The sequence below is a fragment of the Gopherus flavomarginatus genome, chromosome 2 (assembly GCF_025201925.1).
Source record: "Gopherus flavomarginatus isolate rGopFla2 chromosome 2, rGopFla2.mat.asm, whole genome shotgun sequence".
Taxonomy (NCBI): Eukaryota; Metazoa; Chordata; order Testudines; family Testudinidae; genus Gopherus; species Gopherus flavomarginatus.
The window spans coordinates 197,690,345-197,716,702 of record NC_066618.1 but is presented as its reverse complement, the minus strand read 5'-3'; the positions used below and the strand labels follow the sequence as shown (position 1 = coordinate 197,716,702).

The 26,358-nt window shown below is 44.0% G+C and overlaps 1 protein-coding gene across 1 annotated transcript; it reads left to right on the top strand.

Moving 5' to 3' along the window:
- The first annotated feature begins 529 nt into the window (after positions 1 to 529).
- On the top strand, positions 530 to 25,909 carry LOC127045593 (beta-Ala-His dipeptidase-like). Its single transcript, XM_050941834.1, has 11 exons — positions 530 to 703; positions 2,056 to 2,199; positions 9,074 to 9,236; positions 11,311 to 11,399; positions 15,672 to 15,872; positions 17,913 to 17,997; positions 19,420 to 19,580; positions 21,550 to 21,714; positions 21,952 to 22,093; positions 23,917 to 24,064; positions 25,693 to 25,909. The coding sequence occupies exons 1-11, from the start codon at positions 530 to 532 to the stop codon at positions 25,796 to 25,798; spliced, it is 1,578 nt and encodes a 525-aa protein (XP_050797791.1). The 3' UTR covers positions 25,799 to 25,909.
- Positions 25,910 to 26,358: the final 449 nt, after the last annotated feature.

Here is a 26,358-nt window from a genome sequence, read left to right as displayed (position 1 = left end):
TTGTCTAACGTTCCTGGCAGTGGGACTACAAAGGCAGTAAGTGACTGCTGCATTATCTAATGTTTCAGCTTTGCCCTTGTGTTTAAACATTCACAAAAGCCATTTATTGCTTCGTATACATCTCCATCAGGATTGTTATCCCTTTAAACAAACTGCATGTAACATGTGGAATGTACATTTTTGAATTAGTTCTTTTTCCTTTTGGAAATGTCCAAATAGAAAGCTGAGCTCCTTGGGCATTTCTGTTTGCATTTCCCCGCCATGTTTGTTGTGTTTGGCAGAACCTACAGTTTGAGGTGAAGATATAAATGTCTCTTTAGAAAATGTTTGTGCATCAAAATCATTCCCAGAAGTTGCTTGTAGTCCAGATAGTGCAAAACCCATTTACTGTGTTCCCCCTCTACAGATTGACCAATAAACTCTGCATGCTGTATGTACTAAACGCCTTTGCCTAGTGCAGTGGGATTTTAAAGCAGACTGACCTGTCCATTGTTCAGCAATTATTTATGGCTGCCTGCCCAGCAGTGAAATGTACCTGACAAGTGCTTGTGGGTATCTTCTCTTCAATATAGCAAATTTTGTCTTGAACTTGCAGATATTGGCTCTTTCTGTTATCATGCTGCTTTTTGAAGCAGGAGTGTCCTCAGGCTTGGAGAATCAGATCTTCCAATACATTGATCTTCATCAAAATGAATTTATTCAGGTAAGAGCTACACATATTGTCAAATAGCTACAATGCAGAAGTGAAGTAATAAAGACCAACAATGTGTGTTCATGAGACCATTACTTTTCTCTTCTAAGGGGAAAATAGTAAGCAGGCTTCCACAAGGCCTCAGATGTAGTGGAAATGCCACATTTCATTATGCAGCAGGGCTAGGCAACAGAAAGTCTATGGTGGCGATGCTGCACTCTTCTTGTGTTCCATGTAGCAGAGATTGTTGGTAGCTTTGCGCACAGTGTACCATGCAACATGGGAATATGGGTGGACTGTGGCCATCACCACTAGATCCATGCAGAATATGCAAATCCATACTGAGCCAAAACCTTGCATAAAGGGGAGAAGCAGGCTAGGTATGCTGCTGCTTCCCTCACTTTGCCATGCAGACATGCCAGCTCTGCACTGATTACTGGATTGGGAATGGGCTGCAGGTCTTTTCCTCAGTCCTGTGATGTTTCTGTGCACAGCTTATTCATTTGGGCTGTGACCTCTTTGCCAGGATTTAGCCTTTAAAGGGATTCTTTAAAAAAAAAAAGTGGGATCAATTTGCTTTGGGAAAAAGGAAGAACAGAGGAATGGGTCAGACATAATTAGTTCATGTCAAATTATGAACACTTCATTTTGGTAGAATTACTCAATAGCACGTACTCATTGTAACAGTGGGCATGTCTGAAACTAGATGAGGATTGTCTAGACTCTAGACAATTCATGCAAAACACAATTACACAGTTCAAAGTGAATTTAAATGGACAGCCTTAATACTACTCTGGTCCCTCTACATTCTTCTAGACAGGGGTTAGATCCCATGATGACAGTTAGCTGAGAATTACCTCAGATGGATAGAAGACAGAAAGATAGACCATCCCTCCCACGCAAAATTTCTCTAGAGCACCCTATCTTTAAGGAATCCATTGGGGCTCATTTTGTTTGCTCTGAAACTATACCCCCCACCCACCCAAGGTGTACTATACGTGTGAAAAGAGTGTTGCCTGAGGGACAAGTAGAAAGGTAAGAGCTGTTGGGGGTCCCCTGATGGAATCAAGAGAGTTGGTTTCAATGAAGTTCTGTAAAAATGGATGAGGGAATCAGATTTTGATCACTCTGAATTTAGCAGCAGAGCTGACACTGAACAAGAGAGAAAGTGATCCAGTGTCGTGACAATTCTTTGCCAGATAGAACAGGCAAAGAGGCTACAGCAATAACATGGCCATGACAGAGCTGAAATTAAAACAGCTTCAAATCTGATGTGTTTTGAGTTCAAAGCGCAAACAACAGCGCAGATCTGGTTTTCAATACCCCACTGGTTCATTTAATTATATTCCTGGATTCCTTTGCAGACCCTTAAGGAATGGGTAGCAGTGGAAAGTGATTCTATTCAGCCAGAGCTAAGACAAGAAGTAACACGAATGGTGGAATTAACAGCAGACAGGCTTCGAGCTATGGGAATCACTGTGGAGTTAGTGAAGTTGGGCTCCCACAAGGTACCTATTTGTCATTGCCATGTTTTAAAATACTCTGATCTGCACTTTAACGGTGTGTTCTTATGTAATGTATGGATAATACTCATTGGTAGAAAGGAGTGAGACACCCATTGTCACATGTATGCAGAGGCATTCTCCCTTCTAAGCATAGGATTAAAACATTAGTCCAGGAAGTAAGGTGGTTTCTTATATTTGGACCCAGCAGAGAAGGAGATACAGACAGAGAGGAGCTCATTTAAGCACATCTCTAGCTGCCTTGGAAACCTTTATGGTTCTTGCAACAAAACTGAAACCAACCCAAAAGTGAGGCTTTACTCTGGGGAGAGGAGAGTGCTCAAATATTTAAAGGGACAGGACAACACATTCCTACACCTATATTAAAAAAACTTCCCAAATATAGATGTACCTTATCATCTACATAGACCCAAAGACTTTAAAGCCAGAAAGGACCATCAGGGATCATTTAATCTGACCTTCTGCATATTGCAGGCCACAAAATCTCAGCCACCTACTCCTGTACTAGACCCCTAACCTCTGGCTGAGTTACTGAAGTCCTCTGTGATGAACTAGGAATGTTCTTAATGTTTTCTCTGAATACTGTGTTGGTGCCTCAGTGTCCCCATGGCAGTTCTTAAGTATCTGGCAGAGCAAAAGGCCAGTGCACCTAAATGCCTGACACTCTGTCTCCTAGCAACTGATGGCCTGGGCCCCTCCCCTGCAAAGATGCCAGCTGAAGGTGTTGGAGACAAAGAGATCAGGTGACCTCGTGTCCCAGGAAAGGAGCTGAGCAGAGAGGAGGGGCTGGGGGGGGTTAGTCTGGAGCTGGCTGGGGTCGAGGAGTGAAGTGCAGACGTGGGGGGTCTGGTTCACTGCCCCCCAGAATGGACCCGGCCGAGGGGTCCGGTTCGCTGTATCTACAAGCTCTGTTTTAGACCCTGTTCCTGTCATTGAATAAACCTCTGTTTTACTGGCTGGCTGAGAGTCACGTCTGGCTGCGAAGTGGGGGTGCAGGACCCTGTGGCTTCCCCAGGACCCCACTGAGGCGGGCTCACTGTGGGAAGTGCACGGAGGGACAGAGGATGCTGAATGCTCCAAGGAGAGACCCAGGAGGTGAAGACGTGTGACCTTCTTGCCCTGAACAAGTCTGCTCCAAGGGAGAGGAGGCTCCCCAAAGTCCTGCCTGGTTTTGTGAGGAGCAGTTCCAGAGCATCACCCGGTGACTCCGTGACATCCTCAAAACATGATTTAAAGACTTCAAGTTACAGAGACTCCACCATTAACACTACTTTAAACCTGCAAGTGGCCCATGCCCCAGGCAGTAGAGGAATGCGAACCTCTTCCCTCCCCCCAAGGGTGTTTGCCAATCTGACTCAGGGGAAAATTCCTTTCCTACCCCAAATAGGTGATCAGTTAGACCCTGAGCATGTGAGCCTGGGCAAGACCCGCCAGCCAGACACCTGGGAAAGAATTCTCTGTAGTAATTCAGAGCCCTACCCATCTAGTATCCCATCTCCATCCATAGGAGATATTTGCTATTAGCAGTCGCAGATTGACTACTGCCATTGTAGGTAGTCCCATCATACCATCCCCTCCATAAACTTATCAAACCCATTCTTGAAGCCAGATGGGTTTTTTGCCCCTACTGCTCCTCTTGGAGGGCTGTTCCAGAACTTCACGGTTGGTTAGTAACCTTCACCTAATTTCAAGCCTAAACTTGTTGATGGCCAGTTTATATCCATTTGTTCTTGTGCCAGCATTGATGCTTAACTTAAATAACTCTTTCCCCTTCCTGGTATTTATCCCTCTGATATAATTGCACTCTATAAATATATCTCCCCTCAACCTTTGTTTGGTTGAGTCTCCTTTCATAAGGTAGGCTTTCCATTCCTCTAATTATCCTAGTGGCCCTTCTCTGCACCTGAAATTCATCTTTCTTAAACATGGGAGACCAAAACTGTATTCCAGTATTCCAGATGAGGTTTCACCAGTGCTTTGTATAATGCTATTAACACTTCCTTGTCTATACTAGAAATAAATCACCTGATGCATTCTAGGACTGCATTAGCTCATAGTAATCCTGTCATCAACCAATATACCCAGCTCTTTCTCCTCCTCTGTCACTTCCAATTAATAAGTCCCCAGCTTACAGCAAAAATTCATGTTAGTCCCTCAGTGGATGGCCTTGCACTTTGCACTATTAAATTTCACCTATTTTTATTACTCCAATTTTCAAGGTCATCCAGATCTTCTTGTATGATATTCTGGTCCTACTCCATATTGGCAATAGCTCCTAAGTTTGTGACATCTGCAAATTTTATTAACACATTCCCCCTTTTTGTGCCAAGGTCATTAATAAAAATGTTAAATAAGATAGGACCCAAGACTGATCCTCTGGAACCCACTAGTAACCTCCCTCCAGCCTGACTAAAAGGTTCACTTTTCAGTATGATCTGTTGTAGTTTCCCCTTTAACCAGTTCCTCATCCAACTTTTATTTCTCATATTAATTCCCATCTTCTCCAATGTAATAAATAATTTCCAATATGGAACTGTATCAGATGCCTTACTGACATCCAGGTAGATTAGATCTACTGCATTTCATTTGTCTAAAAAATCAGTTATCTTCTCAAAGAAGATCAAGTTGGTCTGGCATGATCTACCTTTTGTAACGTTATGTTGTATTTTATCCCAGTTACCATTTACCTCTATGTCATTAACTACTTTCTCTTTCAAAATTTGTTCTGAGACCTTGCATACAATTGAGGCCTATAGTTTCCCAGGTCACGTTTTTTCCCCTTTCTTAAGAATATGTACTATATTAGCAATTCTCCAGTCATAGGGCACAACCACTAAGTTTACAGATTCATTAGAAATCCTTGCTATTGGGCTTGCAATTTCTGTAGTATTCTTGGATGGAGATTATCAAGACCTCCCCAGTTTAGTGCCATAAAAGACTAAATAATCTAACTAAAATGTGTGAGTGAATAAGCCATGATCTGCCAAATAGTGGTGGATATTTTCCTTCAATCACATAAAAGGAATTGTCCATCTTGTTGAAATTTCACCTGGAGTATCCTTTTTGGGACTAACTTTTCTCCAGTATAAATCTTCAAAACCATACAGGTTTCTTCCAGAGGAACTTGTAACAAAGTCTGGTGATAGATGCAGAAATCAATGAAATGGCAGCTCCAGTATCAAGCTCCATTCTTGTAGAAATTCCTTCAATCAAGGGTGTGACCCAGATGCCATTTCTGACTCCAGATAATGTAGTGCTAAGTCTTGGCCAGTGTCACTAGAGCTCCTGTCTTTTTCCACATTATGAATTCCTGACTCCCATCTTCTCTTAGCTTCAGTCTTCATAGGTGTCTTCTTGTATGGACGATTAACCTGTGCTGGAGGTCGTTGAACTGTGACAGATCACAGCAATGTGTCCTTCCTTCTGGCACATACTGCAAATGACCTGGTGTGTCCAGCAAGTCTTCTCAGCGTGCATAGTTTGTGCACAGTGGCCACACAGAAATTCCTTACATTCCCGTGGTTTTCTGTCTCATCAGTTCACGAGATGAACTTGTCAGTTCATGCTAAAGTCCAGAGAATCCTGGAAGTCCAGTCACTTCAACAGCCTTCTTGAATGTAAGCACTGATACAGTAAATATTTTTTTCAGGACCTGCTCATTGCATAATCCAGAGACTAACTGGTCATGGAGGGGATCACGTAATATTTGTCTAAACTGACAGTTTCCTTAGAGCAGCAGTGAACTATACTACCGATTCTCCACTTCTCTGATGTTGCTGATGAAACTGATATAATTCTGCTACCATCGATGGGTAGGAGAAAAATGTTCCTGCATTGCTGCATGTATTGCAGCGTACGTGGCAGTTCTGGGCACAGTTGAAGACAATAGGTCACGCAGAAGTCCATATGCCTTCAGACCCATCACTGTCAACAAGGGTCTAACTCTGGAATAGAACTACAAGTATTGTGTCTCGTTCTGGGCACCGCATATCAAGAAAGATGTGGAGAAATTGGAGAGGGTCCAGAGAAGAGCAACAAGAATGATTAAAGGTCTTGAGAACATGACCTATGAAGGAAGGCTGAAGGAATTGAGTTTGTTTAGTTTGGAAAAGAGAAGACTGAGAGAGGACATGATAGCAGTTTTCAGGTATCTAAAAGGGTGTCATCAGGAGGAGGGAGAAAACTTGTTCACCTTAGCCTCCAATGATAGAACAAGAAGCAATGGGCTTAAACTGCAGCAAGGGAGATTTAGGTTGGACATTAGGAAAAAGTTCCTAACTGTCAGGGTAGTTAAACACTGGAATAAATTGCCTAGGGAAGTTGTGGAATCTCCATCTCTGGAGATATTTAAGAGTAGGTTAGATAAATGTCTATTAGGGATGGTCTAGACAGTATTTGGTCCTGCCATGAGGGCAGGGGACTGGACTCGATGACCTCTCGAGGTCCCTTCCAGTCCTAGAGTCTATAAGTTACAAATTACTCAAAATGTTTGAGATACACCACCCATGATTTGCAGTTGTTGTTGAATTCACCAACATTGCCCACACAAATTGCCATTCCTCTGTTCTCCTGTTGGACTTCAAACCTCCTGGACACCTTCTCTGCCACAAGGACATTCTTTTTTTGTTACTGTGCGTCTGCACTAAATCTGCCTCTTTCGGAGGCATGCATGCCAACACTGCAGACCAGGGGTGGCTCCAGGCCCCAGCATGCCAAGCGCATGCTTGGGGCGGCATGCCATGGGGGGGGGGGCGCTCTGCCAGTTGCCGGGAGGGCGGCAGGCGGCTCCGGTGGACCTCCTGCAGGCATGCCTGCAGAGGGTCCACTGGTTCCGTGGCTCCAGTGGTCCACCAAAGCCGTGGGACCAGCGGACCCTCCGCAGGTATGCCTGCGGGAGGTCCACTGGAGCCACCTGCCGCCCTCCCAGCGACCGGCAGAGCGCCCCCCGCGGCATGCCGCCCTGCTTGGGGTGGTGAAATCTTTAGAGCCACCCCTGCTGCAGACTGTAGAATTCTCCTTTTGGCTGTATTTGGGCTCCCTCTACTGTCTGTAGACCCTCTGGGCAGGCTAAGCTGCTGCTCAGGCCGCCCGCTTGCACCTGGTCTGTCAACATGGTTGCTTACTTCCCCCTCACTGCTTTGTTCTCAGTAGTTCTGAGAAGCAGCCTATTCTTTTTTCAGTTTTTAATTGCCAATTCCCCCTCTCCAGCTGCGTGGTTCATGCTCTCCCAGTAGCTAAAGCAGCAGTCTGTCACCCTGTGCCTCTGGGTGAACTTTCCCCCTTTTTTACAGTATTATTTCCTTCCTTTTTCTTTTCATTCAGGCAGTAGGAGCACTGGACATGCATGGGATAGAAATCCTTCATTGCCAGATATTGTATCTGGACCCAGTAGAGAATGAAATACAGATACAGAGAAGCTCATTTAAGCACATATAGCTGCCGTGGAAACCTTTATTATTCTTGCAGCAAAACTGAAACCAACCTGAAAGTGAGGCTTTGTACTGAGGATGGGGAGAGTGCTCATCGTTTAAAGGGACATCAGTTTTCCTTCATTCTGTAGGAAGGAGAAAGCACTAGACTTCTTACAGATTCCCTCACCTACCAGTGTAATGCAGCAGCTACCTTCCTTTCATGCAGAATCAAAAGCACCTGTTAATGCAATGCAGTCTGCAAATTCTTCTCCTCCTCCTTTGAAACAGAGAGCTGCTCCTTTTGTGAGCCATCCAGTTTTCTCTAACCTTGTGCAGAAATCTGTCTTGTGTGGTAGTAAACTGCCATATTAGCTTGAGACCTTAGCCTGTCTTCAGAATGGTGTGCAACAGCTGCCAGTGCTGCCTAACAACACAGCTTTATATTTGATTTTTTAATAGATTCCAAGAGCCTGGAACGTCAATCTGTTGCAAAACCAAACTCAAAAATGGCTTCTGTGCAACCTTGGATTCATTCTCATGTCACATGCAGGGCCGGTGCAACCATTTAGGCGACCTAGGCGGTTGCCTAGGGCACTAGGATTTGGGGGGGTGGCATTTTCTTTGGCAGCGACCACGGCACCCAGATCTTTGGCAACCCGGGTCGCCGCCAGCATTTAGGCGGAGGGAGCTGGGGCAGGGGGGCACGGGGAGGGCCGCCTGCAGCAAGTAAGGGGGGGGGGGTGGCACGCAGGGGAACTCCCTGCTCCTGCTCACCCCTGCCCCACCTCCTCCCCAAGCACGCAGTGGCTGCTTCACTTCTCCCGCCTCCCAGGCTTGTGGCGCCAATCAGCTTAGGCGCCGCAAGCCTGGGAGACGGGAGAAGTGAAGCAGCAACGGTGTGCTCGGGGTGGAGGAGGAGCAGGGGTGAACTGGGGCTAGGGGGGTGCCTCAGGGTGGAGGGTGAGGGGTGGGGAGCTGCAGCGGGGGTGTGCCTCAGGGCAGAGTGGGGGAGCTGCCGTTGGGGGGGGCCCTCAGGGTGGGGGCTCAGGGACAGGGAGGTGGAAGTTTCGCCTAGGGTGCGAAACATCCTTGCACTGGCCCTGGTTACATGTGGTGTAGACAGTTTTCTATCGTCTCCATTGCAGGCTGAGTTGTGAGGAAATGGAAGGGCCTAGCAAAGAGTGTGTACTATCATTGTATTATAGTTAAACATTAGTTGGGCTCTTCAGTTTCACCACAGAAGCTCAATAGCAGGGGAGAGAATCTTAGTTTCTGTATCAGCTTTAGAGATAGGGTGGAAATCAATTTTGACAACCTGCTCTGATAAGAGTCCAGTGCACCAGTAAAGGGTCATTTGAATACTGACAATTCCAATTCCCCATGTAGCTACTAGCCTGTTCCACAAAGTTTTGGCTTTTCTTTGTTACTGTGTTAATGTTCCTCCACAGCTGCCTGATGGCCAGAGCCTTCCGTTGCCTCCTCTAATTCTAGCAGAACTTGGTAAAGATCCACAAAAACCCACTGTATGTTTCTATGGACATGTGGATGTACAACCTGCCAAAAAAGAAGATGGATGGAAAACTGACCCCTACACACTGACTGAAATTGATGGTCTGTATATGGTTATTATTCTGGCACAAGTATTTGTATGCATGACACTAACTTATGGAGTGGGAGGAGATTCCCTCAAAACTCAGGCCTAGTGTAAGAAGGTGCTACTTGTGTGGAAATCTCTGGGACAAATTCAGGGAAAATGGGCCTTCGGGAGCCATGCTGTCATTGGTTGAGTTCTGCTTGTGATTACACAGAATCAGCTGGGAAAGAGCCAGCAGGAGTTAATCAGGGTTGGTTGTAGGAACAGGCAAGCAGGGCAGTCGCCCTGGTTGCAAACTTCCAGTGGTCACTGTACTGCTGTGCTGCTTGTGGGTTTTCAGTTTTGGGGAGTATTTTGTTTTTGCTCTGCTTTGATTGGCTGGCTGATTTTGTTTTTGTTTTGGCTCTGCTGATTTGTTGGCTGTGGGCTGAACATGATGGTGTTTTGTTGGTTTTTTGTTTGTTTGTTTGGTTTGCATAGACACTGGTGGGCTGAAAACATTTTCCGCCTTGGTCAACAAAACAGAACAGAGCATGTTTTTGCTCTGAAATCCTCTGTGTCAGAAGGGGATGATGAGGAATGAACAGCGCTTCCTCCCATTTTGCTGTCTACCCAGTTCTGTGATACCACATCTCCACAGAGCTCTGCCAAAGGACCTCCTACAGGGGCCAAAAGTCATGGGTGGCTGTGAGCCTCCCATTTGGGGAGGCTAGCCATGCAGCCCCACCCCTTCTGTCTGAAGCCCTGCCTCCACCCCACCCCCATTTGCCGGAGCCCCAAGCCTCCCCCGATCTCCTCCCCAGCCAGAGGAGCCCCAGCCGAACTGCCCCTGGCCTCCGGCCCCAGCTCTGGGCCACCAGCTGGTCCCAGCTGCCTGCTGGTCTCTAGCCAAAACTGAGCTCCCGCAAGCTTGGTAGAGCATGTGCAGGGCCAGAGCTTGGTTTACGGGAGGCTTTGCCCGCCCCCACCCTGACCTATTATACCTGCCACCTATGCCAACAGTGATGAATGGAACTCAGTCATATTCCCTCCCTTAATTTCATGCTCCCACGAGAAATCAGATGGATCTAAGGCAATGCAGAAGAGAAAACTGTGGAGCCAAGGTCACAGTGAGTCAGTAGAAGAGTAAAGTAGAGAACTCAGAAATCCCAACTCCCACTCCTGTGCTCTAACCACTAGACCAGGGTAGGCAACCTATGGCACGTGTGCCAAAGGCGGCACGCGAGCTGATTTTCAGTGGCACTCACACTGGCCACTGGTCCAGGGGGCTCTGCATTTTAATTTAATTTTAAATGAAGCTTCTTATACATTTTAAAAACCTTATTTACTTTACATACAGCAATAGTTTAGTTATATACTATAGACTTATAGAAAGAGACCTTCTAAAAATGTTAAAATGTATTACTGGCATGCAAAACCTTAAAATAGAGTGAATAAATGATGACTTGGCACACCACTTCTGAAAAATTGCCGACCCCTGCACTAGACCACTCCTTTCCACTCTTTGGGACCAATTCCTATCAAACTTACCAGTGTAGTTCCATTGACTTCAATGGCAGTTACTTTGGATTTACACCAATGTGAATGAGAGCAGAATCTGGACCTTTATAAATGTATACAAATTTATCAATCTGAAAAGTTTTGTAGTAATACCATGGCCTGTATCCCTGATGTGTTTATAGGACTTCTAGGTAGTGTGCAATTCCTACACACATCACTGCTGAGTGATATCATCGCTAGAGTTCTTTTTGTGGGCTTCATCTGCATAGCAACTGCATGTTGTGCCAAACTGTATTGAAATGTTGTGGTCTGGACAAACTTCTGTTAAGAACTAGAATAAAATCAGCAAGCAGACTTGTGCCACAAATCAACATTTGAACTTGGAGTCCTCAGAGGTCTAGTGCACTAACCTTACTGGGAAACATCTAACACCTTTACGTAAAACTATTCTGTGAAATCCTGGTTCCATTGACTTCAATGGGAGTTTTGCCATTGACTTCAGTAGAGCCAGGATTTCACCCATTTATATCTGAAGCAGCATCAAAGGCTCCAAAGTTTGATATAAGCTTTTTATTTTTATTTTTTTTTAAGGAAATCTTTATGGGCGTGGAGCAACAGATAACAAAGGACCTGTCTTGGCCTGGATAAATGCAGTGGAATCATTCAGAGCACTAAAATTAGTAGGTAGTAAAGAGAAAGATTTGTATTCCAGTGGCACTGCAGGAGTGAATTTCAAATGTAACCTCATCCCCACAAATTGGTTTCAAATATTTGCAAACATTAGTATATTTTTAATGCTGTTTCCAAGCCCTCTCCAAGATCATTTTGTGCTTGGGTATTTTATGTATTGACCAGGCTCAATGTAATGCAGAGGGTGCAATCTCCTTGTCCTGCCTTATAGAAGCTACTGAGGAAAAAGGCAAGCATTAAACTGATTTGATACCCAGGAAGACTATTTGCTTGAAAGCTTTTTAAAAGTGTAAAAGAACTGACTTTAAAGCAAGTATTGGTCATGCTTAGTTTTGCACCTTTCTGTTCTGCTGGTGGCTGCAAGTTATCATCAGTATGTGTGTATCCATGGACAGAATAAGGATATGAAAGCACCTGGAAAATGCTCATTCAGAACAGTATATTCTTTCAACAGCATATGAGATTTAGCAAAGAAAACTGCTAGTCTGCAAATATATAAATTATATCTTAAGTTATTTGCTGTCCAAGTCAGCTGTTGTAAACTGATGTGGTTTATGGCTGTTTTTCTACAATGTGTTAATCTTTCAAATCAGTAATGTCCAGGTTGGCATTTTAACAAGTGAACAGTACTGGATTTACCATAGCGCCATAGCACCAGGCCCAAGCTCAGAACAGGGCCCATAATACTCACTTCCTCCCCTCTGCAGAAATGGAGCCTCAGAGCAGCGCAGACAGCATGGGAGCTGATAACCCATGGGGCCATGGGAGATGTAGTCCCTTGGCCAGCTCCCTGCCTATAAAGCTGGTCCTGGAGCAGGGAAGAAACTACATTTCCCAGCATTCCCTTGGCTGCTATCAACAGGAAAGGGAGGGAGGGGAGATGCTGAGACCCCATGCTCTGCAGTTTGCTGTGAATGGAGAGCTGGCTGCTTGAAGGGTGGTACTGTGAATGGGGAACAAGTGTGCCCAAGGAGTAGAAGGCTTTGGCCTCGATGTCACCCTCAGAAGACTTCCCCAGACTGGCTTAGGGATGCTGGTGTGACCTCGTCTAGTAGACCCCAAAGAAGGAACTGGGTGGACTAAATGGACAGTGCACCCCTCTATCTGAAGCCTAGCAAGGGAGGTATGTGGATCTCACTAGAAGTTAAAATGATAAGTAAGGGAGGGGAGGCTCTACTAGAGGACCTGGGCAGCTTCAGATACAGTACAGGAGGATTTCCACTTCTGAGCCATGAAAACAAAAATTGACTTTTCCTTTCCAGATTTATCTAATATTCAAAAAGGAAATATAGCACCTGCCTTCCAGATTTGAACACCCTCAAAATTCAGGAATGCTCAAGCTCAATTTGGGCAACTGTTACTTCATTTCTCCCAAATCAAATATGCTGATCCACTATAATTTGCTGTACATAAAGTAGGATAAAATTGAGCAACAAATGCTGGGGTCTTCCTAGTGCTAACTAGGACTGCAATTGCTATTTTCAACAGCCATTACCATTTTTGTTTGTTTGTTTAAAAGGAAGACAGTGATATTGCATTGGCAAATTCCCCATAGAAACAAAGAGTGGAACAAAAGAATAAAGGCACCTCAACTTTTCCTCATTTATGTAGGGCGGTCTTATAATATGGATCCAGATATCTTCCAATCACACAAGCTGAAAATTGTTCCACTTTATTGCAGTTCTGTAACCATGTGGGAACCAGTCCTATCTGTATTCTGTGCACATCCAAAATTCCTACTGAATTCAGAAGTGCCTTGCTTTTGTGACCATACTACCTGATATTTTCCGGCCTTGTAAGCGAAGCAAGTTTACATTTAATAATTGGGTGGGAAGCCTCGCAGAAAAAGTTAGGTGCTGTAGGAGATGTTACTTATTCACTAAGTAATATGAGATGTTCCTGTTACAATAGTAAACCAGTGCAGCATAGAATGCACTTTGCTCCTAGAGTCTAGAATGGGGTCCTTTGCTTCTATGCACAGCCCATTAAAGAAAGTGAAAAGATTCCCACTCACTTCAACAGGCCTTGGACAGAAGTGATTATACACAGGGTAGCTCCACTGTCTTCCCAGGGTCCTGGTCTCACAGCAGAGGGGGTCATATGAGCTTGTTGCAGAGCTGCTGCTCAGGGATGGGAACCTCCTGGCACCCCAGCCTCCAAAATCATTCAGGCTGCACGTTCTGCACGACTAGGTGCTAGCTGAGAGGTGCGTGGGAATTGGTGGCCTCTGCTGCAGGTGTTGGGAATCTCAGGTACTTAAAGCCATGAGGAGGGAAATGCCTAACTCCAGAGTCTGCAGCTGCCTAGGGCCAGCGCTGAGGATTTAGAATCCTTAGTGCTGACATTGCAAGGTTCAAGCATGCTCAGCCTTAGAATTGCCACCCCTCCCTTAACTAGTAGCCGCAGCTATCTAAGGCTGCCCTCTGGCAATTGGCCCCATGGCTATAGCCAGAGAAGCTACAGGTGGCTCTGTGACTACTGGGGGCAATTAAGCTAGAGCAGATAAAGGAACTGGAATTAACCTTAAGGAACAGAGGTCACCAGTAGGAAAGGAATGTCAAGGAGAGCAGGGAAAGAGGAAGCAGGTCCGGCTTGCAGCGGTAGAATAGCCCTAGCTGGTTGGGGAGCATATCCAAAGTAGAAAGGAAACATGTATGGGGAGAGGTAGTGGTGATCAGGTAGTAGACTAGCATGTAGATGGGAGCAGAAGGAGAAAGGATGGTGTCTTCAGATTCTCAATGTCTAAGTCCTCACTTTGGGTAAATGGTGTTTGGAAGTGGCTTGCTCAAATGGCAGGATAGGTGCCGGGGAGGGATTTGTCAGAATTGATCAGGTATCTGCTGGCTTTAGAACTTTGAGCTGAGACTAGGACCACATGCAGTGATGGGTGACATAGGGTGGTACTAGAGACATGGCGATAGAAAGTCTGAATGAGGAAGGAGATAAATCTGTGGGCAGTTACCCTGATCACTATGAAAGTTCTACTCACTGTGGACACTGGTAAACCCACATGGGTGTACAGCTCAATGAGAAAAACTGGTGGCTGACAGAGCTGTGTATGGCAATACATATAGTCATGTAGAGGTGAGTGATCAAAAAGAAAAATGTCTCTGAGATTCAGTACTGGGTATACTATGGCACCAATGGCACTGCCACATCAGGCCCACACTCGGAGCCCACAGTGACTACATAGGGGCCCACAAATAGGTTTGGCGCCAGGGCCCACAAAAGGTTAATCCGGCCCTGTAAGTGAATCAGATAAGGCTTATCCTCCTGAATCCTCTCTCTAGCAAACGACAAAGTTCATTTTACAATATATATGCACAGTTTATTCTTAATTTCTTTGTGGTTGTTTGGCGAAGCATTCTGGTTTATCCGATCACTCAGGCTAAACTTGTCCCTGACGTAAGTCCATTAAAGTCCAGGGATTTGTACTGGCATCAAATCTGAAACCTGAAGAAATGCAATGTGTTGTCTTTTAAGTTAAACAGAAAGCAATCTTCATAGTCTGAAAATGAACCACAGTGGAATGCTGAGCTTCGTTTTTCTTTCTTGTTTGGGACATATGAGCATTTCTAACTCCTGTTGGCCCTTGATGAAAGTTGTCATATGACTTTGCCTGCACTGAAGACTTTCTCAAATTCTCTCTATGCTGCAGTAGCTGTGCAATGTCACTGGTGCTGACGGCACTGGAAGTACCACTGTAGGCTGCCCATCTGCATTTTTACCACCATATCGCCTAATCCTGCAGGTTTAGAGAACACAATGATAAAAATGCCAGCAAGGGGCCTACATGGGCAGCCTCTCCATGGCTAGCATTGGTAGAGCTGCAACAGTGGGAGATAAAGAGGAAAACTTCAGAGAAGATGCAGCCTGTATGTTAGGGAGCAAGAAAAAAAAGGGGAAAATAAGGAAGAGAGAGAAAGTTTATAAGGGAAAGGAAATGTTGTCCCTGAGGCTGTATGCTCCAGGATTGCCCTTTCTAGGGGGATGTGTTGTTGTTAATTATTTATTAATTGTAAATAAATATTATTTATAAATTATTTATTACTTATAGTACCAATAACCCTAGTTGTGACCAGGACCACATTTTGCTAGGCAAACATTGCACAAAAAGGGGCTCCCAGCACCAAAGAGATGGCAATTTAATTAGACAGCCCACTTGGGCTGCCCCCCCCAACCCCATAGCCCAGTTTATTAGCCCCCTTAATTATTAAAAATGCCAGTTTCTTACCTAGGCTTTGTTGATGTTTTTTACTTAGGACATACCAGTAAACCTCAAGTTCATTATTGAAGGTATGGAAGAAGCAGGATCTCTTGGACTAGAGGAAATAATTAAGAAAGAAAATCAGCGTTTTTTCTCTGATGTTGACTATATTGTGATTTCGGATAACCTTTGGCTTAGCAACAGGAAACCAGCCCTCACGTATGGGACTCGGGGAAACATCTGCTTCTCTGTGGAGGTAAAAGAGAAAATGGCATTGATTTATTTGGGGTTGGGTCCTGGGGCAGAGGATGACAATGTGCTCAGTAAATATGTGTTTGCTAGGAGAGGGACAGATTGACTGAATGCGCGTGCAGACCCTTCATCCACATTCTCTCCCACTTCCACACCCTCCCCACCCTAATTTCATCAGCTCCATTCACTCTCTCTCTCCTCCCAATCTCTCTCCTACTCTCCCTCACCTTCTCCTCATTCGCAATTTCACATTCACTTTCATTCTCTCCTTCTCTCCCCTCTCCCTCCTCCAACCTCCCCTCCACCCCCAAGGGTACATCTATGCTACAGCTGGAGGTGCAGTTTCCAGCTTGGGTAGGCATACAAGCACTAGCTTTGATCAAGTTGGCAAGCTAAAAATAGAAGTTGTTGCCTTTGAGGCACAGGCAGTGGCACTGGCTAGCTACCCAAGTACAACCCCAGCCCCACTGCTGCCTCACCCCTGTGTGGCAGGCACTGCTCAATGCATGGTATCTGCCAGCAGAGTGCACAACTTAGTGGGGACTGTTGGTTGAGAAGCTGCACTAAGGTTCTGAAACCACTGACCAGAGTAAGTAGTACACGGTAAGTGATTTAGCAACTTGCATGAGCCACTGGGAAATGTAAGGAGGACAGGGAAATAAATTCCCTGGCTGGAAGTTTTTGTGTCAGTAAGTAAGAGGGGAGATACTGCCTTGGCCCCAGGGCTGGCTCTAGGTTTTTTGCTGCCCCCAAGCAAAAAACATTTTGGCTGCCCCTGCATTTTTTTTTTGGCTTTTGCACTTTGCAATGTTTTTGTTTTGTTTTGACTGTTTAAAATTAAAAAAAAAAGAAAACAATTTGTAGTTAGTGAAATAAAACAATTTCCTACTAGCGTTCTCATTTAATTTTAACAAAATGACAATTACAAACAACTTGGGTTCAACTATACACTATAATGAAAAACGTTAGTGTATTCCGGTGTGCTCAGTTTCTGATAAATTAAAAAGATTTATATGAACTGAATTTTTCTGGTTTTTATATTTGCATAGTCTTTTAATAACTCAGTGGCTGCCCCCATAAGCAAGACTTTCCCCCTCTCCACCCAGCTTCAGCCCTGCCAGCCGTCCCTGCCCTGGGACACCTTTTCCCCCGTTACCTTCGGTTCCATTTGGATCTGCGCCTTGCTCTGAGCTGCTTCCCCCCTCCGCTGTGCTTTAAGCAGCCGGGCTGGTCTGCGCTTCCTGGCCTGCTGGCCCGGGGGATCAGGTGTCAGCAACTAGTTTCATCTGTCAAAGCGGCTCCTCTCTGTCCCCCTGCGAGCAGGAGCTGGGGTCTTTGCCTCACACCCGGTCCCCCTGGCTCTGCCGGGCTGGGAACCGCTCTGCAAGCAAAGCACATTGTGCAGAGCCAGCCTGGCTTCTGCCAGGTCCTAGCACTGCCCGATCTGTCCATTGGTGGATTTTTCCAAAAAAAAAAAAAAGGAGGGCCGGAATGCTGCACCTGGAAATGTGCTGCCCCTTGCTTTGTTGGTACCTAGAACCAGTCCTGCTTGGCCCCATCCTACAATCTAATCCCTAGAGAACCAAATCAAAATCTACATCAATCGCAGGACTGGAAAAAGAATAAAATTAGTAGATGAATATTTTGACTAAAAGCGACTATCTCAGGATCCTGAATACAACTCTTTCAAGCCATGCTGAAGAAGAATGACTCCATCAAGATAGCAAAAATGATCCATATCTGCTACTAGATGGCTGCACAGAATGATACTTGGAGCTCAACCTGTCAGTCTCATACTCTGCTGCAAAGCCACTAGGCCATCTTTCACTTGCCAGAAGCAGACCTGAGACCATTTCTGACCCTGAGTTTTCCACATTGCAGCACAGGGAGTTTCCTAAAAGTACTTAGGATATGCCTTTTTTTAAATACAGGCCATAAATAACAATAAAACTGAGATTACCTGAGTCCCTATGGAAAGTCAGTGATCTGAAAGCATTAAAACAATGTTCTTTGCATGTCAACATGTTACCTTTATTTCACACAGGTACGGTGTGGGGAGAGAGATCTTCATTCAGGAAGTTTTGGAGGCATCATTCATGAACCAATGACTGATCTAATAGCTCTGCTTGGTAATACTGCATATCGTATTACTAGATGATAACTAGTTAGTAATGGGTGAGGGTGAACCTCAGAAATTCAGTGGTTCAGTTTGGCTTGTGTAAGCATCCTGACGTTTGGATGATCATGTGTGGGGGATTTTTTGTGTGAAGTTGGCCCATTGACTTCAGTGGAACAGATCAGGTGCTTAAACTTATACATGTTGAAGTACCTTGCTGATTCCAGGCCTATTCTGGAGTTAAATGTGGCCCCTCAGTGCCTGTCTAAAATACAAATACTTCCCACTATTTCCACTTGGGCTATCACTGTTGGGAGCCCCAGAGTAGATGGCCCACCAGTTGTTGACACTATTTTCAGCACCATGTTTGTTAGACCTGCTCCAGGCAAGTCTTATTGACATGTGCTGTTAGTGAAGGCTTCTGAAATTGAATATATTTTATGCTAATTCTTATATAAACTGAATGATGTTTCCATGTCAGCCACTAGCTTCATGAAAGACTGAACAGCAAACAGCAACTCAGTGGGTTTCTTAGTAGATTAGAAATTACCCCAGGCCAGAGGACCTCCTAACCATTATACAGTTATTTCCCCTAGCGGGGTGGTTACCCACTCCTGCCCTTCGGGGTTTAAAACAGCCCAGGAGAGGGCTGTGGCTGGGGCAAGAAGCCTGGGCTGATTGGGGGAAAGCAGGCTCAGCTGTGGTCAGGTCTCAGTCAGGCCCAGCTGGCCCCTATAAGAGACTGTGAGTCAGAAGCCCAGTCAGTCTCCCTCTGCCTGTAGAGGGAGAAGGGCCTGGCTGCTGGGAGCTAAAGACAAGGTACCTCAGTGGAGCAGGGCTGGGGAAAGGCAGAGGAGCCGGGGAGCTCCTGCCTAGAAAGCCCCAGGTTGCAGCCTAGCATAAGGCCAAGAAGTATTGGGGGTTGCAGGGGGCAACCCAGGGGTAGGCAAAGGCAGCAGGTCCAAACCCTTTGCCTATGATGAGTGCCTGATACTGCAGTCTGCCTCAGTGAACGGGGGCTAGATGGAGACTGGGCAGTAGCCAAGACTGAGGCAAAGCAGGGATAGTGGGTTGGGGGTTCCCCAGGGAGAGGAGACCCAGATTGGTGGGGTACTGCTGGGGGGCAGCACCCCAGTTAAAAGAGGCACCGGGGTCCAGGGAGGGACACGGGACTAGAGGACAGGCGGATCACTGGCCTGCAGAGGGCGCTCCAGATCTGGAACAAGCTAATTCCTAGGAGTCTCCAGCTGGAGGCGCCAAAGGGATGAGTCTGCACTTCTACATCTCCCTTTTCATATAGTTAAATGGGAGTGAGTGACTTGACTAGATGTGACTGAGTCTTGGTATGAAAAAGAGGGGTCCCAGTATGGTAATGGTTGAGAACCACTGCCCTAAATTAAAGGTAAGATGATGCCTGTTGGTATCTGTTCTATAGATAGCCTTGTGGATACATCAGGTCGTATTTTGATCCCTGGAGTCTATGATGACGTTGCTTCCCTTACGGAAGAGGAGAAGAAGTTGTATGAAGCAATTGAATTTGATCTAGAGGAATATAAAAATAATAGTGATGTGAAAAAATTCCGATATGACACTAAGGTACAGTAACGTCTTTATTAATAGTCTACAGAAAAAATTTAAATGACCCATTAATTACTTTCACCAATTACTCCAAACTTCAAGATGTTTCAAGCAATGGTGAACACAGGCAAACAAAACAAAGGAATCTAAAGAGTTAAAAGCTCAGATAGGAAGTTTTTAAAAGGAAAAAAAAAAGATTTGGCCTGGTCATATGCAAACATCTGGGGGAAATAATTGAAAATGCAGATAGTCAATAAAAAGCAGTAATACAAAAAAACCTCCAACACCCAAACAACCCCCCAAAACAAACAAAAAACACTTATGGGAGAGCCAAGGTGGATGACATCTTTTATTTGTATCATTACCTCACCCACCTTGTATATAATAATAGGAGATATACCAGTCTCCTAGAACTGGAAGGGACCTTGAAAGGTCATTGAGTCCAGCCCCTGCCTTTGTGAGCAGGACCAGGTACTGATTTTGCTCTGGATCCCTAAGTGGACCCCTCAAGGATTGAGCTCACAACCCTGGGTTTAGTGAGCCAATGCTCAAACCATTAGAGCTATCTCCCCCCCCCCCATCTTTAATATCCTGGGAAAAACACAGGTACAACAACACTGTATACAAAAAACCACTTATGTAAGACCATAGACTAAAGAGTACATTGAATTCAGGTTTGGAAAGTGGATGGCAGCAGAAAAGTTGGTATAATTTGGGGCTGGTTTTATGTATTTATTTTAGATTTTGATGTCTGAAGCTTTTGACAGAATTTTAAAATGACAATGCCAAAATTAACAATACCAATAAAACCCAGCAGCTAAGAACTGGTCTACCGAAGATGTACCAGTAGTCCTATGTCAATTAGGGATGTGATATATTTTTTTTTAAATTACCTCTGTATTTATGTTGGTGTAAAACCCTAGCATGTATGCAGTTACTCCGGTATATAAGTGCCTTATACTGATACAGCTTATTCCACTTCCTGAACCGGAATAAAACTATACCATTTTAAGCACTCTTATATTGATATAACTGTCCACACTAGGGAGTTTTTACCACTTGAACTATATCGGTATAGTTAAAGCCGTACAAATTATCTTTTGCATCCGCTCCAGAGAATGGATGGGATTGTTCGCTGATCACTGTCCAGTTATCATTTCCATTTAGATATGAGTTGCCCATTATTAAAAGCTTTTCTTGCCTTCTTCATCATCAGAGCTTGTCCATTCTGCTTAGTATCATTTGAACCAGTGCATAAATAGGGTACAGCAAGATGGTGTAAAACCCTGTAAACTGAGTAGGCCAGCAGTTCTAAGGTGAGTGGTTTTAGTAGTTGATTGGAGACTACATAATAATGATCCCTGTTAACTTGGTAATGATCATATTCCAGGCTAATACATGCCTTTGCCATTGGCATCAGAATTTATTAGCCTGGGATACAACTACTATTTTGCAAATGAGAAGCACATTCAAGTTATCACTGAAACATTTATAAACAAATAGCATACAGTTTATGGAGACATTATCACAATTCATGATCCTTTTATAAATTAGAAGTAATGACAACTGAAAGTAGCTAAATAATCACTACATAAGCCAGTTGGCTGGTAGAATTTGAAAAACAAAAATGATCTCCTAATGGTATTTTTCTTTTTAGTTCATTATTTTTATTGTACACTTTTGCCTCCAAGACTCTCTTGCTGTGCCATTTTTCACCTGTCTGCTCTTACTGTCTCCAGAGTTCTATATGAATAGCTTTCCTCTTCCATATATTCTCATGCTGTAGGCAAATGTTGACTAAAAGAAGTAGCAGTGTTTACTTAGGAAGACCTTTACCAGATAGAGGTTTTAATCACAAATCGGTCAGCTCTAAATTGCAGAAGTAATCAAGCATAAATTTTACATGCAAGATACTTAGTTTCTCAGTAGATTGTGTGAATTTTGAATGGCAGTGGCATTGTCACTTTTGTTTTGTTACTTTATAAAGGAGGAAATACTTAGTCACCTGTGGCGTTACCCCTCTCTCTCTATTCATGGGATTGAAGGAGCTTTTCATGAACCAGGAATAAAAACAGTTATACCCGCAAAAGTAATAGGAAAATTTTCAATTCGGCAAGTCCCTCACATGGACATTTCAGTCGGAGAACATCAGGTAATACTGGCAAACTTCAACTTTTGGTCAGTTCTCAGCATATTAAATTCCTGTTAATTTCAGAGATCCTCTCAACACTTAAAATTTACAGAATAATGAATAGCATCATTCCACTATGTGGCTGTGTATGGGCTTGGGAGTGAAAGTGTATGTTTGTGAGTGCACAATTTCTGGATATAATATTATTGAAGGATGTAATGTATAAATACTATTAATGAAAAGATGCTTTCCTTGTAGGTGATAAAATATTTAGAGGATGTTTTCTCTAAGAGAAACAGCCCAAACAAACTGAAGGTGTCTGTGCCAATAAGTGCAATGCCATGGGTTGCTGACATAAATGATCCTCTTTATACAGCAGCAAGAATGGCAATCAAAACAGGTTTGTTCTTTCTTTTATTATTTTTTAACATCCACCAAAAAATGTCACGCTAACAGTGACTTGCCCAAAGGAAAAGGAGTTTTTTTCCTAAAATTAAAGAATTTCTTGTTTGGAACATTATTTAGATCCAGATAATTTGGGAAGGCGGGGTGTGGTACTTATTCAGTGAATGGACTGTGCCTGTTCGGTGACACGCTTGCAGTTTGGTTTTATGGTTCTAGTCTCTAATCCGTGCATTTAGATGCAGGTAACCGCTTATTGCTGCCTTATGTATCAGGCACCCTGAGGAAAATTCATCTCAGTGCTGCCCATTGACATATTATGATGTACCTGATAGAATATGATTTCGTATGATACTCAAATAAATGCAGCACAGCAGGTAAATGGGGGAGGAGGGGCAGCTATGCAGATAGGCATTACCCTGGTAAATGCTCCCACTTGTTGATAAAAGATCTTTTTAATGTTCCCCCTCAGAAATATCAAATATGGTAGTCTCGCTACCTCAGGAAAGGTAATGTAAGCAAGTCTTTCACTGCTAGATCTGAGTTAAAGTTTCTCTTCCTCTGGGACACAGTAAGCTTCTCCTGGAGCCCCCAGGAATTGCCCTCCTCCCCTGCCTGTCCTCTTTTCTTCTTTCCATTCCCAAGCAACATGGTAAAAATATTAAGAACCTTCTGCCACTCTGCAACATTTTTGCTTAGGTTATTCAAAGGGGGCTTGGGGCAATAGAGAGGGTATTTCCTCTTCCCCTAGGAAGGAGTAAGCAATGCTGTCTCTCTCACTTCATGTATCTTTTTGCTTTCTACACAACATTAAAGATGTGTGACACAGCGGGACTCCAAATAATTGTGTTTACTAACAGAGTTGGCAACCTCTGGCACGCGGCTCGACAGGGTAAGCACGCTAGCGGGCCAGGCCAGTTTGTTTACCTGCCATATTGGCAGGTTTGGCCAATCGCTGCTCTCACTGGCCGCGGTCCGCCATCCCAGAGCAATGTAGGCGGTGGAAACTGGCAGCCAGCACATCCCTTGGCACGCGCCGCTTCCCGTCGCCCCCATTGGCCTGGAATGGCGAACCGTGGCCAGTGGGAGCTGCGATCAGCCAAACCTGCCAACACAGCAGGTAAACAAACAGGTGCTTACCCTGGTGAGCCGCGTGCCGGAGGTTGCCAATCCCTGATATATAAACACACAAGGCCTAGCTCTCTCTCTCTCTCTCTCTCTCTCTCTCTCTCTCTCTCTCTCTATATATATATATATATATATATATATACACACTGCTGCACTGTTAGATTCTGGTAGCTTCTACAGTAGAAAAAATGGAAGCCCGTTAAAGGATTACATTACTTTTCAAAAGCAGAAGACTCACTTACACCCTTTAAAAAGAGGAGAAAACCTAAAACCCAGTGCAAACAGCTGATTTTTGAGACTGATTTAGCAAGGTATTTAACCATGTGCTTAATATTAATTGTATGAGTTGAGTCACTGATTTCAGTAGGACTACTTGCTCTTAAAGTTAGGTATATGCTTAAACACCTTCTTGAATTGGGGCCTATATTGCAAGGTAAGAGGCAGTTGGAAGATACGGTCTCACTTTTCTGTGTACTGAGATGCAAAATCAGGATAGTATCAAAAGACCAGTATAGTTTTCGAGAATGTGTATAATGGTATTATTACATTAGCTGCTATACAGTTTTCTCCAAAAGAAATACTACCAAGAAAAGTTTGTGCTGGGCAGAATGCCAAAGCTCACTAGCTCCAGTGAAGAAACCAGTGTGTCTTCATTTTACTTCTGCAGAATTTCATTCTTTCCATGTGTTTCAGTTTTTGGACAAGATCCAGAAATGATCCGGGATGGCGCAACAATTCCGATTGCCCAAACGTTCCAGAATATAACAAGGAAGAGTGTGATGATGCTTCCAATTGGAGCAGCTGATGATGCAGAGCATTCCCAAAAAGAGAAAATAAGCAGGTTAAAATTAAAAAAAAAAAAAGGCACTGTAAGAGACGAGAGGAGGAACTGAAGTACTACAGCAATCCCAGCATACTAGACTGTGCCCACCTGATTCTAATTGACAATCCTGTCTCTAGCTGTTTTATCTAATAGAATCTATTTTGGGACCTTCAGAGTTGTATATGCTAATGACAAAAAATAAGGTTTTGCTGCTTTTTACTTGTGTTGCTCCCGCAGTGCCAAACAAGGCTAAAAAGGAATAAGATGGAATCTATTCCTTCTTCTCTATTGACAGAAGTGCACTGTTGCCAACTTGCATGAGTTTATTGCAAGTCTCATAATAATTGGGTTTTTTTCTTGAAGTCCCAGCCACCTGCTGGAATCAAGGGATTGCATGATAATCTCAGTTGTCATTTAAAAAAAAACAAAAAACCCTATATGTTTCCGGCCCTTGTGATTGTGGAGAAAGGCTTAAGAATGTGAAGGAAGTGTATCCTACAGTCTCTGACAACTGAAGGCAAATAAAAATAACCCCACATTTATTTTTTTTTTAAAAAATCACATGAATTTTAAGCTTATTTTATCATTGTTTGGAGCCTGATGCATGACTCTGGAATCATGGGGTCACCAATACTGGAATTGTCTACCAAGTTCCAATGAGTTACACTTCCAAACAGTTAGGTTTTCACTGAGGGCATAATTTGAAGCAAATAGTGTGATTAAGGAAGGCTGCAGACCCTTTGTAACAGATCGTGATATGGAAGAACTCAGCTTGATTCTTAGAACTCACATTTATATTTGCAGGGCTGGCAGTTAGAAGAAAATATATTTTTCTTGTAAACTGACCACATTTGATCCAGAAATCATTGAGAGACAGTAAAATGACATCCCACTATCACGTTCAACAGTCGCTTTTTCAGAGTAGACCCACACATTAAGGTTATGGACAGAAGTACTGAGGGGACACAACACAAAAATTTTAATCCTCTTTCTGGAATGCACACATTGCTGCATGTCAGGAAAACCAGATGTTAAATGGCATCCTTAATTCATGCAGTTGTTCCATCCTTTCCCCTTACCAGGTTAATAAAAGAAGGCCTGACAACGTTGTACTTTTAGGATGGAAGAGAAAATGTAATGTCTTCTGCCCAACCCTTTAGCTTGTCTGTATTAATATGCTGTTAATTCACAGAGAAAGACTTACCATGATAGCTGGCACTAATAACAAATTTATGAGACACTTAGCAAAGAAATATAGATTAAATAGGCATAGAACACTGCAGTTCCTGTCTCGACCCTAGAGATGGTTTCCCTCCCTCCCCACCCCTGAGCTAGGATAAGGCGTTTTGGTGGGATGGGATGGAGAAGCTAGCATGGCAATTTCCCATGTTGTTTTGTCCTGTGGATAATTTGGAGATTTACAATTTAATGGTTCTTAATCTGGCACCTTGAAACCCAGTCACTTAATTCTTCCCTTCTCTCTCCCTCCCCACTAAACGTAGGGCCCAAACTTGCAAAGGTTGACTACCCTCAAGTCTAATTGAAACCGATAGGAGTTGCGGGGGTCGAGCACCTCACAGAGTCAGGCCCTTGTTTTGCATAATCTGTTCAGCAACATTGGTCTTTTTTTTTTTTTTTTTGCATAGGCACAATTACATTCAAGGAACAAAACTATTTGCAACCCTTTTCTTGGAGATTGCAAAACTGCATGGACAGTTACAGGAAGCGTCCAACACGACGACTACAAACTGACGGATCCAGGCAAGACAATAAGCTAGACACCTGCCTATTGTCTTAAATATTCTAATCTCCTTCTTTTTTACTCTGGAGAAACATGTACAAACAATAAAATATTTCAATGTGCACCACATGTCTGAAACTGTTGAAAAAGTAAATGCCTGCTACTGCTTGCAACACGCACTAACTAGCATATAGACAATGTTTAACCAAATCAAGTGATTCCTTGTGTCGTACAATTGGATCAGCGGTGCCTCATTTAATGGAATGTTTCAGTTTGTAACTTGAGCCGGGAGGGGGGAGGGGTGATGGAAGCAGGAAACACAATTTGTTATTAAAGTTTACTTATTTCCAGACATGAGCCATGTCAGCCGAAAGTTGGAGGTAGAGTGAGAGCAGCTGGCTTCAGCAGTGAGACTGAGCATGCTCAGTCTATGTGAACATGCTCAGTACAAGCCAAGCAGCAAATCTGATCAAAACCTGTTGCAGGGGAGCCCTTAAAGGGGCCAGCACTCCTTTTCTTCCAGCTAGCCAAAAACCCCTCTGCATGAAGATTGCGGTGGGCACAGTCTTTG

Coding starts and splice junctions, on each gene's coding strand:
- LOC127045593 (XM_050941834.1), top strand. CDS start 530: ATGTACCTGACAAGTGCTTGTGGGTATCTTCTCTTCAATATAGCAAAT. Junction 11,400..15,671: donor CATTCAGAGCACTAAAATTA/GTAGGTAGTAAA, acceptor TTTTTTACTTAG/GACATACCAGTAAACCTCAA. Junction 22,094..23,916: donor AAGAATGGCAATCAAAACAG/GTTTGTTCTTTC, acceptor CATGTGTTTCAG/TTTTTGGACAAGATCCAGAA.